The 17270-nt window shown below is 40.0% G+C and overlaps 2 protein-coding genes across 25 annotated transcripts in view; one reads left to right on the top strand and one right to left on the bottom strand.

Annotated features, from left to right (window-relative positions):
• zmp:0000000926 (ataxin-1-like) overlaps window positions 1–17270 on the top strand; it is a 134470-nt gene that overhangs the window by 2852 nt on the left and 114348 nt on the right. The window lies entirely within an intron of this gene.
• LOC125891264 (cadherin-13-like) lies at window positions 1325–16789 on the bottom strand. 24 transcript variants are annotated; one of them, XM_049580362.1, is made up of 21 exons: window positions 16653–16789; window positions 14414–14533; window positions 14165–14311; window positions 13892–14036; window positions 13630–13799; window positions 13366–13497; window positions 13088–13270; window positions 7751–8058; window positions 7496–7638; window positions 7181–7405; window positions 6830–7057; window positions 6460–6578; window positions 6184–6264; window positions 5526–5576; window positions 4904–4954; window positions 3915–3965; window positions 3290–3340; window positions 2708–2758; window positions 2464–2523; window positions 2234–2314; window positions 1325–2131 (listed from the first exon to the last, which is right to left on the bottom strand). In XM_049580362.1, exons 1-21 carry the CDS (start codon window positions 16686–16688, stop codon window positions 1859–1861), a joined length of 2706 nt encoding a protein of 901 aa, XP_049436319.1. In that variant the 5' UTR covers window positions 16689–16789; the 3' UTR covers window positions 1325–1858. The 24 variants fall into 24 exon arrangements, with proteins under 24 accessions (XP_049436319.1, XP_049436323.1, XP_049436321.1 ...); XM_049580366.1 differs by lacking the exon at window positions 2708–2758; XM_049580364.1 differs by lacking the exon at window positions 3290–3340.

The following is a 17270-nucleotide window of genomic DNA, read 5'->3' as shown; positions in this document are numbered from 1 at the left end:
CTTAACTCTTTGTTGCCTTTAGAGAATGTATTCCTTCGTCTTGTAATGGTAAACGATCACAACAGCGTTATCCTCAGGACACTATCCCAACTTCAGTCTGACTTTGAACACACAGTGATCATCAAAAAGCCATGAATGAAAATCTGTACATTCGGTTTGTCTTCAGGTAAAGCAGTAAAGGTACTTAAGGTTTTTCCATTTAAGTTCAGGAACTGCAGTTGTTAAAGCTATATTTACAGCTGTACACTCCGGGTCCTGTGCAAATTATCCTCATTGCTGTGTTCCATTTTTGGCAAAAAAACAAAAAGTTTCTTCCTGAACAGTGCCCGTGTCCACTCCACACAACAAAAACCTATCCAGACAGAGAGTGTCATCCCAAAAACAAACACCAATTACTCAGAATTCCTGTTTCTCTGGTATATATACACTCTCCCTGTCATGAAGAAGGTTGCTTTCTAATGTTTCATACCCTCTGTCCCCTGGTTAATTGGGAGCATCTAAAATTCATATATTGTTACTGGCTCGACTGCTCCAAACATCAGACCTATGATCTGACAAACTCAACTGTCCATGAAGACACATGAGTACAGTGTTATTTTTTGGTGATTATGCCCTCACTACCATCACTGCTGCGTGGAATGCTACATAATGCCAACTAGGGAAGAAGGATTGTTTGATTGACAGAGCTGCTTGCTAATTAGCCACATGCTATTTTCATCATGTTCCATAAAAAACAGTTAACGTTAGCAAGTGCATATCAGCTACATTAGCATCTTTACATCTTAACATCTGTATTCCAGCTGAAGACCAAACGGATGAAAATGTTTCAGATTTTGGCCGCAAACTAGCTATGACCCGGAGGTACGACATTAGCTGTTACAAAGGATTTGGTCAAACATACATTCACAGGTAGAAATCTCCTGAAATCGAGGACGGTCTGAATATTTTTCCCCTACAGGTACATACCGCAGGGGTGTGCAAGCATTCATAAAAATTTCTGTCCAAATTATTTGGGCCACAATCTGTGCTCTAAGGCAAAAAATTGGCAAGCCAGAGAGTGGGTGCTACGCTTCCATGAAAATGCCATTCCGATATCACCAGTAACCATCGAATGAACGCGATGCAGATTGGCAGCGATGAGCTAGCCAGTCAGCAACACTCACAAGAACTCAGATGCACCAACCAGCATGCGCAGCTGTCACGGCTTACCACAACAACCCACAGAGAAGCTCGGATTGCAACACACATGGAGGAAGTGTGATTTTCTTCTCTGCTCAGGACACCATCACTCCACATAGCAAATAACATACTGGAATTCTTGATGTAGGTGGTGTTCCCCTTTAATGCTCTGAATGTTGCGTACAGCTCCTTGAAGCGTTAAGTGTTTTAGCTAATTCCCTGGCCACCATCAACACTGCTTGCACAAGATAAGAAAAGGTAAACATGTCCTTTAAACACCCAAAATAAAGTCAAGAATGATAGTCCAGCTGTATCCAGTAGAAAAAAAAAACATATTTGACCAAACTGAGTGTACCACTGGCCAACTTCAAAATGAATGCAACGGTTTTTCTTCGTCAGTGTTACATCTGTGACAAAGTAGAGCCTCTGCAGGTTTGTGTAACACGACTTATGAATAGTGGAAACTATTAATACCTCTAAAGTGTGATAATGTGTGCCTGATGCTAACGAAGTACTAATTGTGATATTTTCTCAGACACAGTCATTTGTCTCCCTGACAGCACTGATGGATACAGAGTCTATAAAAAATCCTTCAAGCATGGCTACATGTAGCATAACTTGCTGTGAGGCACCAGAACAATTAAGCTCTAAATCACCTTGTTGCGTATCCAGGTAACATTTATAAATTACGATTAATAACGGCAGAGTGTTCTTTTTGGAGCAGAGTCGCTGTCCCATGTGTTGTTGTTCTGAAGGCAGTGCTTTCAGTTGGCATGCAGACTGTGGCCAGGGTAGTGAACTTGTGATCCAGGTCCAAGTCTACGTCAAAGGGAGTGTCAGAGATGGAAATGGCGTCAAACTCAGAGTTGGTTTTTGTGTCTCCTTCCTCAGCATACACATGAGGAGCATAATCACCCAACTCCTCTCCTGGTGCCTGCTGGGCAGACAGCATCTACAGTTTACAGGGGAGGAAAAAAGAAAAGGAGAATACACTTTGAAAAAAGAAAAGAAAATTACTCTATCTTTGCAGGATTGATTAAATTCTTGTCATTACCTTATTTAATGCGTTGAGAAGAACTGTACGTTGCACAGCATTCTCTAGATCTCCAAAATATCTACTGTGTCCAGCCCAAGTCTGAGAAATCAGAAACAGATAGTTGTATAATTTGAGTTGTTTTAATTTACAAGATAATATTTAATAGTTAAACGCCATAGCTATTAAAACATTTAAATAATGAACAAATTTCACAGGAAAAGGGTTTATAGTAGTGTAGATTGCAGTACCCCACGCATAGAATTTCTGTGCTCATGTCTCATTCCCATCGCTGATGATGCACCCATTGACTAGAAAATCAAGCATTTCAGTGGTTAATACTTTACATCAAGGCAACTTTTTAAACATGGTAGGATTAATTTAATTAAATTCTTGACGTCCACCTCTACAAACTTGTTTTTATAATAATTACAATAACAACACAACCACTACTACTACTACTACTAATGATGATGATAATAATAATTTCAGTACCCAGCGCATTGAGTTCCCACGTGAAAAGTTTTGCTGCTTTGTTGAGCCACTCTAGGGACAAAAAGCATGTCAAAGGCATGTCTTCACTTCACATTACAGTACTGCAACTTTTAAAACATGGTACAAAATGTCATGTAAAATTCTTGACATCTGCCTCTTTAAATGTATACTACGCAGGATTTTTACTAAAAAACAATGTATAAACTCAAACAGAGGTAATCCACTTATGACCCACTAGAGGTGCGTGGCGGTGAGACTCTGCCCTCTGCCTGTGTCTTCTTATTTGCATTTTATTTTCCCCCACAGCAATCAGGTGCGAGCAGGTGCCAGACTGTAAGCAACAGGCATCCAAGGGACACAACGCAAATATATTGAGGCGAAACACCAAACAGGAGTGAATTTGGGGTTGGCTTCTGTTGTCACTTTCACTGGCAAGTGTGTCAACAAACAGTAAGCAAGAATCCTGCATAGTATACCTTTAAACTTGGGGGCAATACTCAGATTCAATGATAATAATAATAATAATAACAGTGGTAATAATAATAATAATAATAATAATAATAATAATAATAATTTCAGTACCCAGCGCATTGAGTTCCCACGTGAAAAGTTTTGCTGCTTTGTTGAGCCACTCTAGGGACAAAAAGCATGTCAAAGGCATGTCTTCACTTCACATTACAGTACTGCAACTTTTAAAACATGGTAGAGTTCAGTGAACTACAAAATGTCATGTAAAATTCTTGACATCTGCCTCTTTAAATGTATACTACGCAGGATTTTTACTAAAAAACAATGTATAAACTCAAACAGAGGTAATCCACTTATGACCCACTAGAGGTGTGTGGCGGTGAGACTCTGCCCTCTGCCTGTGTCTTCTTATTTGTTTCTTATTTTCAGTGTTCAAGACGTTTATGGGCGTGTACCCCCATAGCAATCAGGTGCGAGCAGGTGGCAGACTGTAAGCAAAAGGCATCCAAGAGACACAGCGCAAATATATTGAGGCGAAACACCAAACAGGAGTGAATTTGGGGTTGGCTTCTGTTGTCACTTTCACTGGCAAGTGTGTCAACAAACAGTAAGCAAGAATCCTGCATAGTATACCTTTAAACTTGGGGACAATACTCAGATTCAATGATGATAATAATAATAATAATAATAATAACAGTGGTAATAATTATAATAATAATAATAATAATAATTTCAGTACCCAGCGCATTGAGTTCCCACGTGAAAAGTTTCGCTGCTTTGTTGAGCCACTCTAGGGACAAAAAGCATGTCAAAGGCATGTCTTCACTTCACATTACAGTACTGCAACTTTTAAAACATGGTAGAGTTCAGTGAACTACAAAATCTTCATCTTCATCTTCTAACCGCTTCATCCTCTTGAGGGTCGCACGGGGGCTGGAGCCTATCCCAGCTGACATCGGGCGAGAGGCAGGGTACACCCTGGACAGGTCGCCAGACTATCGCAGGGCTGACACATAGAGACAAACAACCATTCACGCTCACATTCACACCTATGGACAATTTAGAGTTATCAGTTAACCTAGTCCCCAATCTGCATGTCTTTGGACTGTGGGAGGAAGCCGGAGTGCCCGGAGAGAACCCACGCTGACACGGGGAGAACATGCAAACTCCGCACAGAGGGGCTCCCATGCCCGGGATCGAACCAGCAACCCTCTTGCTGTGAGGCGAGAGTGCTAACCACCATACCACCGTGCCGCCCTGAACTACAAAATGTCATGTAAAATTCTTGACATCTGCCTCTTTAAATGTATACTATGCAGGATTTTTACTAAAAAACAATGTATAAACTCAAACAGAGGTAATCCACTTATGACCCACTAGAGGTGCGTGGCGGTGAGACTCTGCCCTCTGCCTGTGTCTTCTTATTTGTTTCTTATTTTCGGTGTTCAAGACGTTTATGGGCGTGTACCCCCACAGCAATCAGGTGCGAGCAGGTGCCAGACTGTAAGCAACAGGCATCCAAGAGACACAACGCAAATATATTGAGGCAAAACACCAAACAGGAGTGAATTTGGGGTTGGCTTCTGTTGTCACTTTCACTGGCAAGTGTGTCAACAAACAGTAAGCAAGAATCCTGCATAGTATACCTTTAAACTTGGGGGCAATACTCGGATTCAATGATGATAATAATAATAATAATAATAATAATAATAATAATAATTTCAGTACCCAGCGCATTGAGTTCCCACGTGAAAAGTTTTGCTGCTTTGTTGAGCCACTCTAGGGACAAAAAGCATGTCAAAGGCATGTCTTCACTTCACATTACAGTACTGCAACTTTTAAAACATGGTAGAGTTCAGTGAACTACAAAATGTTACGTAAAGTTCTTGACATCTGCCTCTTTAAATGTATACTATGCAGGATTTTTACTAAAAAACAATGTATAAACTCAAACAGAGGTAATCCACTTATGACCCACTAGAGGTGTGTGGCGGTGAGACTCTGCCCTCTGCCTGTGTCTTCTTATTTGTTTCTTATTTTTGGTGTTCAAGACGTTTATGGGCGTGTACCCCCATAGCAATCAGGTGCGAGCAGGTGCCAGACTGTAAGCAACAGGCATCCCAGAGACACAGTGCAAATATATTGAGGCGAAACACCAAACAGGAGTGAATTTGGGGTTGGCTTCTGTTGTCACTTTCACTGGCAAGTGTGTCAACAAACAGTAAGCAAGAATCCTGCATAGTATACCTTTAAACTTGGGGACAATACTCAGATTCAGTGATGATAATAATAATAATAATAATAATAATAACAGTGGTAATAACAATAATAATAATAATAATTTCAGTACCCAGCGCATTGAGTTCCCACGTGAAAAGTTTTGCTGCTTTGTTGAGCCAATCTAGGGACAAAAAGCATGTCAAAGGCATGTCTTCACTTCACATTACAGTACTGCAACTTTTAAAACATGGTACAAAATGTCATGTAAAATTCTTGACATCTGCCTCTTTAAATGTATACTACACAGGATTTTTACTAAAAAACAACACTTATGACCCACTAGAGGTGTGTGGTGGTGAGACTCTGTTGTCAACAAACAGTAACCAAGAATCCTGCATAGTATACCTTTAAACTTGGGGACAATACTCAGATTCAATAATAATAATAATAATAATAACAGATGAATACACTTTGTCAATTTCAATAAAGTATCTATCTATCTATCTATCTATCTATCTATCTATCTCAGGCTTTGACGTTGCAGAGAGTGTTTGTTAGTTTGTTTAGTTAATTTCTGGTTTTGGTCTCTTCATTGGATTTGACCACAATAAAAAAGAAAAATTGAACAACAACAATACCACTACGACTAATAATGGTAATAATAATAATAATAATAACTGCAAAACTAAAAACAACAAGTAGTGACCATTTGTCATGATGCATGACAGAAAAGTGTGTTTTATAAGCTTTTTGATAAATATTTTTGATATATATTTTTCATCACTTACTTGATTCATAGCTGGAAGTTGAGACATTACTTGGGTTTGTTTCTCATTCTGAATGTAATTGTTTAATGGCTCAAAAGCCACCTGTTGAAAGAAGAAAGGAAAATGACTTTCTAGTTAACAGTGCTTTTTTAATAATTATTCTAATGAGCCTGAGCACATTCAACTTTAGACTGAATTTAACTTGAAGAAAGTAAAATACAACAAATGCAAATAAGTGTGTGTTTGTATCAGTCAACAGTAATAATCAAGTGCTTTTGCTGAAAAAAAGTAATTTACTTTGCAGTCAGTTCCCTTTTCCTCAGTGTTACTGTTCATCAGATGTTGTCCTGAATCGCCATCTGGGATCGGTATTTTCTCTCTCTTACATGACATCAGAAAAACCAAAAGTAGCACACCTTGGACACAAAGACCACACTCCCAAATCAAAACATGCAACAACACATTTTATGTCTCACATGAGGCTATTAGTCTTTTACCATTTGAAGGGTTTATACAGAGTACAAAATTCACTTATTATATGTTTAATTTAGAGGATAGTGTGCGACTGTGAAAATTGTCTTTGCTTTCTTTTTTAACTTTTCACACAAATAAAAGACAATTTTCACACGACATTAACAATTCAAAGTATTTTTGACATGCATCCTACCTGCAAGCAGTAGAATGCCTAAAAAAAGGATCCCAACTGCTCCTCCTCCGAATGTGGAGCCAGCAGCTTTGCGAACACGACAGTTAGGCCTCGCTGGATCCATGCAGTTACACACAGTAACCGACAGGTTGTGTACGGCTGTGTTGCCCTGAAGGTCGGACATTTCCAGCAACAGCTCATAATGTCCAGAATGAACTGTGTTCTCTTTCACCAAGTTGACTGAATACCCTGTAAGATTCATTATGACATACTGTATGAAGTAGACTTAGAGGTTTGTTTTAATAGTGGTGACATTATTTGCTGTTATTGATCTTGGCTCTGTTTGAAGGAACTGTCAAAGTGAGAGCTCACCTCGTGTAGGGTCAAGCTTCCAATACCCCTTCTCATTTCCCTGGAGCTTGAAGGTGAAAGGTCCACTATAGGGGTGTTCATCTAGGTCCATGGCTGTGATGTTGGCCAGAGAGAGTCCATCAGATTGGCACATGTCGATTGTGCCTACAGGCAGGAATGGAGCATTGTCATTCTTATCAGAGACACAGATGGTCAGGGTTGCAGTGCCTGTCATCAGAGGTTGACCTGTTGAACAAAAACACATGTTGTGCATTTACAGTGATGTGATAAAGAAACTGTGATTAATAACTGTGTAAATACTCTTGTAGGTCATACCATTGTCAACAGCCAATATTGTGACTGTATAGATATTGTTTTTCACAAAGGATGACTCTCGGTCTATGATCTTCGTTGTGGTTATTTTTCCAGTCTTGGTGTCCACTGTAATCCAACCAGCTGGATCATCTCCTTTTCTGTATCTGAAACACACAAAGTATATGTGTGGTGTTAGACATTTTCAAGTTCTCCACTGACATACTAATGATTATTGTTCTGTAAGATGGACATGTAGCTAGTCTCCACATGACTTACACAACTGTGTTGGTGGTGTCAGGGTCTTTCGCTGTGAATGTCCACAGATACTGGCCCACATCGCCATTCTCGGCCACCGAAACCATTTTGTTAGGTGGTTTGAAGATTGGAGCCTCATTGACATCCTCCACAGTCACTGTCACTTGGCGGGTGGACAACCGTGTTGTCTCTGTCACAGTCTCACCACCAATAGTTTCTACTTTCCAAAGACTACTGCTGCGACTCACCACTTTGCATGTATGATAGGGGATCTCATTCTCCACACTGATAGTCAAGGTCCTCAGAGAGCTGTCTTCATAGTTCAGATGCTGTAAAAGAGGTGAGAATTGAATGTTGGTTTAATATTGAAATTTGTGCCATAATGTAACGTCATATCCAACACATTCCCACTCCCAACTCATCAAATACTAATGCTTGGTGACGGCTCTTTTGTTTCCTGTTTTGGATGTCTTTCCCTTTAAGGAGGGAAGCAGGAACTTCATCAATGATTAACTTATACCATCTGTGCTGCTGCTCCTCAGCTGTATAAACTGCTATGTATAAGTATTCCAGACATCCCTTTCCCCAGCAATGCTTTCGAGCTCCTTCTGGGGGACCTTAGGTGTTCCCAGGCCAGATGAGATATGTAGTCCCTCCAGCGTGTTCTGGTTCTGCCCCGGGCCTCCTACCAGTGGGATGTGCCCGGAACACTTCCAATGGGAGGCGCCCAGGAGGCATCCTGATCAGATGCCTGAACCACCTCAACTGAGCCCTATCGACGCGAAGGAGCAGCAGCTCTACTCCGAGCGCCATCTGGATGTCCGAGCTCCTTACTCTATCTCTAAGGCTGAGCCCAGCCACCCCATGGAGGAAACGCATTTCAGCTGCTTGTATCCGCCACCTCATTCTCATGGTCATTACCCGTAGCTCATGACCATAGGTGAGGTTTGGGACGTCGATGGACCAGTAAATCAAAAGCTTTGCCTTCCAGCCCAGCTCACATGAAAAAGACCCAAAGGTTGTGATTTGGTCTTTTGTAAGTTGCTAAAGTCCATGGTGTTGACTTACTTGGTTAACTTCGACAAAATAAAAGATTGTTGGGAGGTTTGGTCTAGTCCTTTTGTTGACCCACTGGGTTTTTTGGATCAATTGTTTGGTAGGTGGTAACCCAATTGTTTGTGGCTTTGTTTAATCGAGTTTTCTCCTGATAGGCTTAGCAATAAGTTCTACTAGAGAGCTTGTTGCAGCTTTGTGGGTTTAATGAGGTGGTGAATGTGAGTAGATATGCTTCAGATCATGCCCGTGGATTGCTGGAAGTGGCTGCATAGCAGGTGCTTACCAGTCCCACTGGTAACATAAAACAACTCTACAACCTACAAAAAAGCACTATTTGTCGGTTGATGCATATTTGTAGTTGGTGAATTCTGAACTAAGGGTATCATGATGTCTATTGTGGATTGTTTCAGTCAGGAGCCCTTGGAAACATTGTTGGAACAATGTACTAAAGAGCAATTATTGAAGATGACTGACCATTATAACATTGAAATTGGGGCAAACCGTCAGAAGGACACTGAAGAGCATTCTGAAAGCCAGTCTGATGGAAGGGGGGATTTGGTAAGTGAAAAACCTAAGCAACTGCCTCGTGTGTCTGTCTTCAATGACTAGTCTAACATTTAAGCAGTAAAAAGAGCTGTTGGTGATGCAGCTGTAGCATGGAAAAGTAATACAACAGAGAGAATTAGAAGTAAGTAATGAAACAAAAAACTGAGCAGGAAAAACTGAAGACAGAGAAATATAAATGACTTGTTAAAGGAAGGAAAAATGTCAGTCAGTGAGTTGATTGACCATTCTTCAGCTCAATGACAAAGACCCAGATACATACTTGTGTATGTTTGAGCAGCTTGCAGATTCTAGAAATTGGCCTGATCAGGACCGCACCTTAATGTTATAGTGTGTTTTTACTGGTAAAGCCCAAGAGGCATATGCAGCTTTAACAACTGAAGACTGTAAAGACTACGCTAAGGGAAAACTCGCAGTCTTGAAGGCCTATGAATTGGTTCCAGAGGCTTACAGACAAGGTTTAAGGAAGTAGAAAAAAATCTAACTGGCAAAAACGTGGAATTTGCTTGGGATTTGGTTATGCAGATGAGTCATTGGTGTTCCGCATCCAGTGTTGGTTCATTTGAGGAACTGTGCAACCTGGTTATTCTTGAACAATTTAAACAGTCCATACCCAGCTATATTGCGACAAACATCAATGACCGTAAGGCAAAGACTCAAATGAATATGTATTGACACAAAAATGCATCTTTGGTAATCAGAAACAGAATGTCTTTGGTCCAGAAGCTATTGCTGACAGGGCTTGTCCAGTTTTGATTCAGCTTTTCCTTAGCAAGTTACAGACTCTCGTGAGAAATGATAAAATTTGTAATCACTAAAAAGGTTGGGCATTGGAAAAAGGAATGTCCATCTTTGAAAACCAGGAAGGCTGGTCAGAAGCTAAGTCTACTGCATTGACTGTGCTAGTGGCCTCAACAAACAATTTGGTGTCTCCTTTTCAGATGGAAACTAAAACTTTGGGTGCAGCAGAGATGCAGCAGGATATGCACCATTCATTTCTGAAGGGTTTGTATCTCCAGTGGGCAGTGATGAAAAAGTTGCTGTTAAAATACTGTGAGATTCTGGTGCCCTGGATACTTTTGTACGAGAGTCAGTTCTGCCTTATTTATCCCAATCAGACATAGGAAGTTGTGTCCCTGTTCAAGGAATTGGTTTAACAACACTGTTTGTTCCTGTGCATAAGATGTTTTTGTTTTCTAACTTTGTATGGGTGGACGTTGATGTTGGGGTGTGGCCAGAGTTGCCTGTCAAGAGGGTTGATGTCATCCTAGGTAATGATGTTGCTGGTGCACGTATATGGCCTGATGAGCAAACAAGGGCCCGTAATATTGCATCTTCTGAAAATCATCAGGTTTTTGATGCACTAAATCAGATAGTATCTTCAGTTTGCGCAGTGACACGGTCCATGACTGCCTCTGTAAGTGAAGTGAAATCTAAGTTGCACAAAGGCAATGTCAGATTTGCTTTGTCCTTACTATTGTCTGTGTCCCATACAGAACTGAGGCAACTGTTTGACTGTGTAGTGCCAATGTATGAGGTGGAGAAAAAGTCTCCAGTGTATTTTCGTCAGGATGTTCTGCTAATGAGGAGGTGGGTCCTTTTATGGGGAAAATGTGGCTTGTGGGTTTGTGTAGCCGGTGGGTTTGCCCATGAAGTATAGACAGTCTGGGCTCAAAACTGCTCACGACAGTACAGCTGGTCATATGAGTGTGACGACAACTTATGACTGAATTACTTTTTTGGCCACTGTTAAAAAGGGACATTTACACAAGCATTAAGACCTGTCACATCTATCAGTTAACAGGAAAACCAAATCAAACTATTACATCTGTGCTGTTACAACCCATTCTGGTAGTAAGCCAGCCATTTGAACACCATTCTGTGTTTTGGCTGTTGGTCTGCTGCCTCAATCAAAGTCTGTCTGTAGCTATGTGCTAAAAGTAATGTGTCACACCAGTAAATATTCATCTGCTTATCCTCTGCATACAATCTCTGCAAGATCTGTGGTTAAGGCTCTCACTCAGTTCATGTCTGTGTTTGGGGTTCCCAAAATAATTCAGAATGATCAGGGCTCCAACTTTACATCTCGACTATTTGAGCAGGTTCATATTCATTTGAAGGTTCATTTATCATCCTCAGAGTCAAGGTGCACTTAAGCGATTTCATCAGCATTTGAAATCTCCGATTTGTGCTTATTGTACTGAGCTAAGAGCCGATTGAGAGGAGGGGCTGCCTTGGCTTTATTGGCGGCTAGAAAGGTTGTGCAATAAAGCACAGTTTTAGCCTTATTGACCTTCTCTTCAGGCACACAGTGAGTGGCCCTCTGGCCAAGATAAATGGAAGTCCTCCAGACCTGAGCAAAATGTGCTAGACTATGTAAATGACTTTAAACAAAGGCTTTATGAGGCAGGTGAATTGGCTTAAGAAAACTTGAAAATTGCGCGGGGAAAAATTAAACGACTGTATGATCGCAAGGTTGAACAACAAAGATATGGCCCAGGTGATCAAGTTCCTGCTCTGCCATTAGTTGAGTCAGTGGACCTACACATCAAAAATATGACTCATAGGTGTCCCTCCTGCGTCAGTTCTTAATGCTAAGGGACAGGGTATCAATTTACACTTGATAAATGAACTATATTTTTCACAGGAAAGGAACAGTTTCTGCTAGTTAAATGCATATTGGTGCCTTTTCAAAATAAACTCAGGCTGTAGAAGGTAAAATGCTTTGTTTTTAAGTTTACTTCCTTGGGTTTAGGCAACAAAACCATGTGCTAAGGTTTGGAAAAAAACATTGGGGTTTGGTTTAAAATAAGTGTTTGTTACTAACATAATAAAACATCATGTGATGTATGTCATGAGCATTGTATGCTACACATTAGGCTTGATTATGGAAAAAATCATAATCACGATTATTTGGGTCAAAATTGAAATCACGATTATGCAAACAATGATGCGGCACATGTGATGACTTATATTGTTTCCACGATGGCATGTCATTTCTATTTCTACATGGTCACCTGCCCCTGGCATTATTCATAGTTCACCAACTTGACTGGCTTGTGGAGTGAAGAGAGGAGGGGAGGGGATAGTATTGCGCATGCGTGGCTTCCGTAGAAGACAAAATAACATCTCCAGTTTACCCTTGATTTCATTAATTTTGCAATTGTTTGACCTCAAAATCGTAATCGTGATCACCAGACGATTATTTGTCCAGCCTTACTACACACACTAGCACACTACATTATTATTAAAATAACTTAATTGACATTTGGTTTTACACGGGACACGAACAGCACCCTCGTGGATGAAAGTCCCCGGGTCTATTTGACCCACTCCCACCCACCCTATGCAGACTTTCTTGCTTGTTTACTTCTTGATACAATAGCAGTTGTCGGAGTGTTCAAAAAATGCTGCCACTGTCTCATACCGCCGCTTATGGATGCCTCAGTGTGTTGGTATCTGATGCTGAGGGCTGCTGATCAAGCATTGGTATTTCAACGAGTGGGGTGCAAGACTGGGTAGTCACATCATTCATCACAGCAGGTAGTTTAAATCCACTATGATTGACTGTGCATTGACATAATGCTAAATGTTTCAGCTAATGTTATTTGTAGATACAAAGGTTTTTAAGAGCTTGTGGTGGTGCTGTGCATTTTTTTCAAAACATGTAGTTTCAAATGATTATTGTACTGTAGCTTAAATAGGTCAATGTGTGTATGATAACAGTCAAAAAATTACCTTTTTCACGTAGAGTAGTCCCTCATTTGTTTCAGGATCAGTAGTGATATTAAAGTTGTCGTCTTGGTCTCCTAGGATTTTATATTTGGCTCTCCAGGCCGGTGTACCTTTGCTGTCTGCGTCTGTAACTTGCAGACGTAAAACAAGAACACCTGTCTGTCCTTCTTTCACTCTCCCTGGACCCTGGTATAATAAATATATGAAATTTATTGTAAAATGACACTGTTGTATTATAGTCATTGCATTCCTTGTGGGAATTGAAAGAAGTAAGTTCTCACTGTTTGTCCAATGATTTGAGGAATGTGGTTATTTCCATCTGCTATGTTGATTATGACGGTGCAGGAGCTGGAGAGCTGTTTTTTTTTCCCATGGTCTTTGGCCTCCACTATAATGGTGTATTTCTCTGCTTTCTGATTGGTTCAAAAGAACAGTCACTTTACAAAGAAATTATTATCAAATGTATTTGTATTATTCAAATTCAAGATGGAAGTTCCAAGGTCATTGATTTGAGAATTATGCAGTCAAGCAGCGAGTCCTCTCACCTCATGGTCCAGACACCCTTTAAATGAAATGGCTCCAATTTGAAAGTTCTGTGTTAAGTAGAACTCGAGATCAGATGGCTGTGGAGTGACTGAGATTATATTTAAATCAAATAATCTGTTGTCCTCCTCACTGTCATCATCCTTCGCCATAACGGTAGTCAGTATAGTGCCTGTCAGTATCAGAGTAGGAGTTGTTTTATTTTATTCCAACATTTCATAATAACAGCCATAAAGATTACATGAGAAAAAATGATCAAATTACCTTGTGATGTTGCCTCTGGTATGCTGATCTGGTAGACGTCATGGCCAAACTTTGGAGGGTTGTCATTTGCATCATTGATCAATATCTCAACACCAAGCCGTGTGTCTATTACATGCTTTTCTCTATCAAGTGCCTGAAACGTTAGCTGTAACGCAAAGGCAAGAATTGTGAATTAATAAAACTGTGCTTCACATCCCAAGCGCAATTACTGACACATACACAAACATCCAGGAGATCATTGTAGAAATTCTTTCTTAGAAAATTCCTTCAAACCTTCAAAACTCGATATCTCTCATAGTCGACGGGGCCGTAGACACGGATTACCCCTGTGTTTTCATCTATTTGAAATATGCCTTTCGGTTCCTCATCCACACCTTGGCCATGGATTTTGAAAAAGGTCAATTTCTTTTCAACTGCAATCTGCAGGGAGTCAAAACAGCAGAGAATTTTGTAATGATCTTCTTGCATCTTGACATATGCAGCATTCGTATCTGTGCATTGTGACTCTTGGTAGATACTCACTTTGCCCAGTATGTATGGGAACTCTCCTTTGTAGTCTTCATCAATACTGTAAGAATCAATGATCCAGTTTCTTTTTTGCCGATTCAAAATTTCTGAAGATGACCTGTGGACTCCCAAACACTGCAGAAACATTACATTACATTACTCAGATAATAATTCACTTGAGTTAAAAAAAAATGCTTTTTTCCCCCTGGAAACCTTTTTCTCATAATTCTGAGATAATAAGATCGTTAATTCAGAATACTGAAATAATAATAATAATAATGTCATAAATTCAGAAAAAAAGGGCAGATAATTGTTTTCTGAAGTGAATGTATTATGTGCAGTTGGGTTGTTTTTGAATGTGCTGATTATGATCATTATATACAAAGATTTTTTTTAAAAAAACATAGGGATGCACCAAATGTTCGGTAACCGAATATATTCGGCTGAATATTGCAAAAAACCCCACACATTCGGTGGAATAAGTTAAAAGCAAGGCAGAATAATAGCAGCGTGTTTTGATAACGCAATCAAACGGCGTGCCGTGATGGGCAGAATAAAATGTTGGCAGTGTGGCGATCTGTCCGTCACAGCACTCGCATTTGCGACTAAAAATAGTTTTGAGCAAACAAAATAGGCTTAAATCATTCAGCACGCTGTGCAAGCAGCCTACAGATTTCAACCACCAGCAGAAACGAAAGGCGAATCCCACTGATTGTGGGTTGAACGGGGGTCACAGACACAGACAGTAACGTTAATGTATTCCGCGGCCATCGGCTTACCCGGCGACGGAGAAGTCGGCTCCAGTAATATCCTCTTCTTGGTGTCATGACTGCCCAGAAGTACCTGAACAGCCGAGCCAGCTGAACACAGACCATACGTGATGTGTCAGAGGAGAATCGAGCCTTTCACATTTCTCTCTTATAGTCTTTCAGTGGCAGGTAACGGCCCACAAACCTCACCGCACTTTACGGACTGTTCGTTACTTATGAAGGGACTGTCAGGGGAGGAGGGTGGCTGGTTGATTCTTATTTCATTTTTTATTTTATTTTGATCCCCCCTATGTTCATCACTCATTGATGCTGTTTTTGAAGTATGAATAAGTCAATAAGTAATTTATTCCATTGAAATATCATTGATGTATTATAGAAAAGTGATTTATCTTTTTATAAATGACAAAAGGCACATCTGCCTCATTTTTGCTGTGGTATCGTGATACTACTCAGAACCATGATATTTTCATTGGTATCACACAGTGATCCCAATTTTGGTACCATGACAACACTAATCTGGAGGGGGTTCATCTGCAAAAACTAATGAAAAACTGAACAATGATATTCGGTATTCGGTACTCGGTATTCGGCCAAGCGTTTAATAATATTTGGCTTCGGCCACAAAAAAAACATTCTGTAATTAAACTCTGAACATAAACAAAACAAGTAACTCCTCTAGAGCACTACTGTGCAGGTCAAAGGGACCAGATTAGGCTTGGGCAGTATCTGTTTCTTCATACCTGACATTTCACATATGGTATATGACAGCAAGTCATTGTAACATGTTTGTCATTCTCTAGTCTATAATGCTATGTTTCTAATATGCGATTAGCCTGCTTCGACAAATCTTGCTGGGTTTGGTCCATATAATAATGAATAGACAGGAAATAAGCGCCCGTCTTGCTGGAGGACCAGTTGACAATTGTTGCCGTCGACATCAGTGGACTGACTGGAGATGGTGTGTTAAGTAAAATCATTTGGCTAATAAACTACTTTTATAGCTGGAAGACATCATCTCAAGATAAAGTTATATGTTGCAATACTCCTACTACTTTTTTACTAGTCCTGCAATGTTACCCCACCACTCACAGTCGCCCTCTTTCTTCAGCTCAGCTGCCTGTTCCACATGTAGAGACTGATCCAGGTGCCGTTTAAGACAACACACCCACTCAATACAGCATCTCCATATCAGTTTAACAGAAAGAGGAGCATCTGTATTTTTGATGGTACTTAAAATCACACCTTTGGGTTTTCTAAATACCTCTACTAGTGTACTATAATAACTTGATATCACTCAAGCCCAGATCAGATCTATAATCTATGTATATTCTAATGTTTACAGCCGTGACCTGCGTCTGATGCGTTGGTAGAATCAGTTATCTGAAAACATAGTACCTAAAAGCAATAAACCATATTTGAACATAAGGCAGTATCAAGTAAGTGAAGAAAATACTGAAATACTGCCACCAAAGATAAATTCTTACCATCATCAGGAAAAAAACGAAGTGTATTGTCTCCATAGTATATCCAGATTGTGTGTTGTTATAGAAGTTAGTCCCTCAGCTGATAAAGTGTTCCTTGGATGCACCTAAATAGAAGTCAAACTGCATGCTGATGCAGGTTCTGGCTGCAGTATATCTGTGAGTGGGAGGGCCCGTGACGTGATAAATTATCTCACATAAAGATCAGGTAACAAACTTCATAGCAGCAGGGTGTGCACAAAGTACTGTGTATGTGTGTGTATGCGTGTGTGTATAATCATGCATTAATAAAGGTTTGATTTGTAACACAGACAGAAATACAGGTTTTCATTTCACTGTACGTTACAGAATGTAGTAATGATCATTATCTTTATTTAGATACAGAGGACTTGACTAATGATTTATGTAAAGGGAGCACGAGTAAAACAACAGATGTCCAGTCAAAATAAAAGCACAAGTTAATCTAAATATATCTTAAAAAGAAAAAGTAGGTTTTCAATAGTACTTTAAAAGCAGTTAGCCGATATAGAGACCCACACTGTTTGATGTTCCATGGATAGCTTAAACTTTATTACATTGTGTATTGTATGACAGTGTATTATATATTATGTTATATATGTT

Source organism: Epinephelus fuscoguttatus, linkage group LG7, assembly GCF_011397635.1.
Source record: "Epinephelus fuscoguttatus linkage group LG7, E.fuscoguttatus.final_Chr_v1".
Taxonomy (NCBI): Eukaryota; Metazoa; Chordata; class Actinopteri; order Perciformes; family Serranidae; genus Epinephelus; species Epinephelus fuscoguttatus.
The sequence above is the reverse complement of the archived record's forward strand: the minus strand, read 5'-3'. Positions and strand labels throughout refer to the sequence as shown.